This window comes from Trypanosoma cruzi, genomic scaffold, assembly GCF_000209065.1.
Source record: "Trypanosoma cruzi strain CL Brener 1047053516417 genomic scaffold, whole genome shotgun sequence".
Classification (NCBI taxonomy): domain Eukaryota; phylum Euglenozoa; class Kinetoplastea; order Trypanosomatida; family Trypanosomatidae; genus Trypanosoma; species Trypanosoma cruzi.
Genome location: NW_001849344.1, coordinates 1 through 2,197, shown reverse-complemented (window position 1 = coordinate 2,197; position 2,197 = coordinate 1). Strand labels below are relative to the sequence as shown.

The 2,197-nt window shown below is 48.4% G+C and overlaps 1 protein-coding gene across 1 annotated transcript, besides 6 other annotated features; it reads left to right on the top strand.

The window, feature by feature from the left end:
* Positions 1 to 961, top strand: Tc00.1047053507767.10 (succinyl-CoA ligase [GDP-forming] subunit beta; the record flags this gene model as incomplete). The annotated part of the gene is made up of 1 exon (XM_797548.1): positions 1 to 961. A coding segment is annotated over one exon (961 nt), but the record flags the coding sequence as incomplete, so codon positions are not given.
* Positions 1 to 2,197: a sequence feature (heterozygous, non-Esmeraldo-like haplotype).
* Positions 1,138 to 1,166: a sequence feature (AT_rich).
* Positions 1,402 to 1,441: a microsatellite.
* Positions 1,651 to 1,678: a microsatellite.
* Positions 1,834 to 1,951: a sequence feature (T-rich).
* Positions 2,132 to 2,188: a sequence feature (A-rich).

The window sequence follows — 2,197 nt, the reverse complement described above, 5'->3', positions numbered from 1 at the left end:
TGCCAAGAAGATGCTGAACAAAACGCTTGTGACGAAGCAGACGGGACCCAAGGGACAGAGGGTGAATTTGCTTTACGTCACTGAGGCTGTGACGGGTATCAAGCGTGAGCTCTACCTTGCACTTCTGCTTGACCGCAAGACAGCCTCGCCAATGTTTATTGGAAGCGCCGAGGGTGGTATGGGCATCGAGGAGCTTGCGCAGAAATGCCCCGAGAAGATCAAGCGGATGCGCATTAATGTTCAGGAAGGCATCAGTCATGACAACTGCGTGGCCTTTGCAAAGGAGCTCGGTTTCAGTGGCCGCGCTTCTGAAAACGCAGCGGAGCAGGTGAAGGCGCTCTACAACGTTGGCAAGTCGAAGGACTGCACGCAGGTGGAGATCAACCCACTTGTGGAACTGGAGAACGGCGATGTCATGTGTATTGATGCGAAGCTTTCTTTTGACGACAACGCTGAGTTCCGCCAGAAGGACATCTTCAGCCTTGCGGACGACACGCAGATTGACCCCAAGGAGGTGCTTGCCAAGAAATATGACCTCAACTACATTGCCTTGGATGGCAACGTTGGCTGCCTTGTGAATGGTGCTGGTCTCGCAATGGCGACAATGGACCTCATCTCCATGAACGGCGGAAGACCCGCGAACTTTCTTGACGTTGGCGGCAGCGCCACGAGGGAGCAGATCGTGGCCGCCTTCCAGATCATCACAGGCGATGAGAAGGTCAAGGGCATTCTTGTGAACATCTTTGGTGGCATCATGCGTTGCGACATTATCGCTGAGGGTATTGTGGCGGCCTCACGCGAACTGAAGGACCGCAACATCCCTGTTGTTGTGCGTCTCAGCGGCAGTAAAGAGGAGGAGGGCAAGCGCATTCTACAGGAGAGCGGCCTCCCGCTCCACCCCGCCCGCAACTTCGAGGAGGCAGCCAAGCTCGCCTGCAAACTCGCGGCGGAGTCAGCGTAAAGTTCCGGGCCCAGCGGGGAGCTGCGTTTAATATGTAATCACGAGAAGAACGGGGGAGGGTCCGGCTCGAGTCAGAAGGGGCCCGTTCCTCCCCCTCCACGAGTGACACGAGGAAAGGCATGAGGGGCGAAGGGAATAACGGATCCACATGAAACAAACAAATTCCCCGAGAGAAGATAAAAAAAAAAAAAATAAAAATTTAAAAGAATACTATCAAATAAATGAAATTGCAGCAACATCAACGAAAAAAAAAAAATATGCAAAATAACAGGCATAATATAAAGAAGGGCGAGGAAGAAGGGAAAAGGGCGGACAAATGTTAATCCTGAGGACTAAAGGGGAGGAGAGAGGTGTCAAACAGATTAACAGGAACAACACAAGAGCACAAAAGTAAGAAATACGCCACCGCAGTGAATTGACTGCACGGGGATTTACTTCAGTTTTTTTTTTTTTTTTTTTGTTTTTTTCTTTAGTTTTTTTCCCTTCTTGCTCCCGATTGCGCCTTTGCTGAAGGCACACACCTCTTTTGATTACTGCCGAGTAACCCTTTTCTTTGCGTGTGTGTGTGTGTGTGGCTTGTAGTAAATAATGGGAGAGAAAGAGAGAGCGAGAGGGATGGAAGGGAGGCAATTCGTGCGATCTACTTCTCTGTACACATGTGTGTGCACGTAACCCGCATGCACACATGCATGTATATATATATATATATATACATATCAGGGGAGGGCTGTGGTGTCCTCAGGCATATGCGGTACAATAGTCACCCACGCAAGAGCGCAGGCAGATGTGCATATTTATGTGCATTTCCATTTCTTTTCGTTTATCATTGTTCCTTATGCCCCATGAATGGAAGCCCACACGAGAAGGGGAGGAAAGGAAAGGAAAACAAGGAGGACAGAGGTAAAAAAAAAAAAAAAAGAAGCGGCAGAAGGATAAAAACAAAACAAACAACAACAACAACACAAAAAACAAAACAAGAGAAACAATAAATGTGATTCCTTTAAGTGGTTCGGATACGAATATATACATAAACTTCCCGGTGGTTTGTTGTGCGGGCCTGCCTGCACAGGAACATATACTGTGACATCCCTTTGCTCACCGACGCCGACACGCACGCACGGATCCCTTCTACCGGTGTGTTAAGCGATGCAGCGTGTTGGGCGTCATGACTTTTTTTTTTCTTTTGATTTTTACTTTTTTCTCCCCATTTTTTTTTTTCTTGCTTTTGCGGTTTGG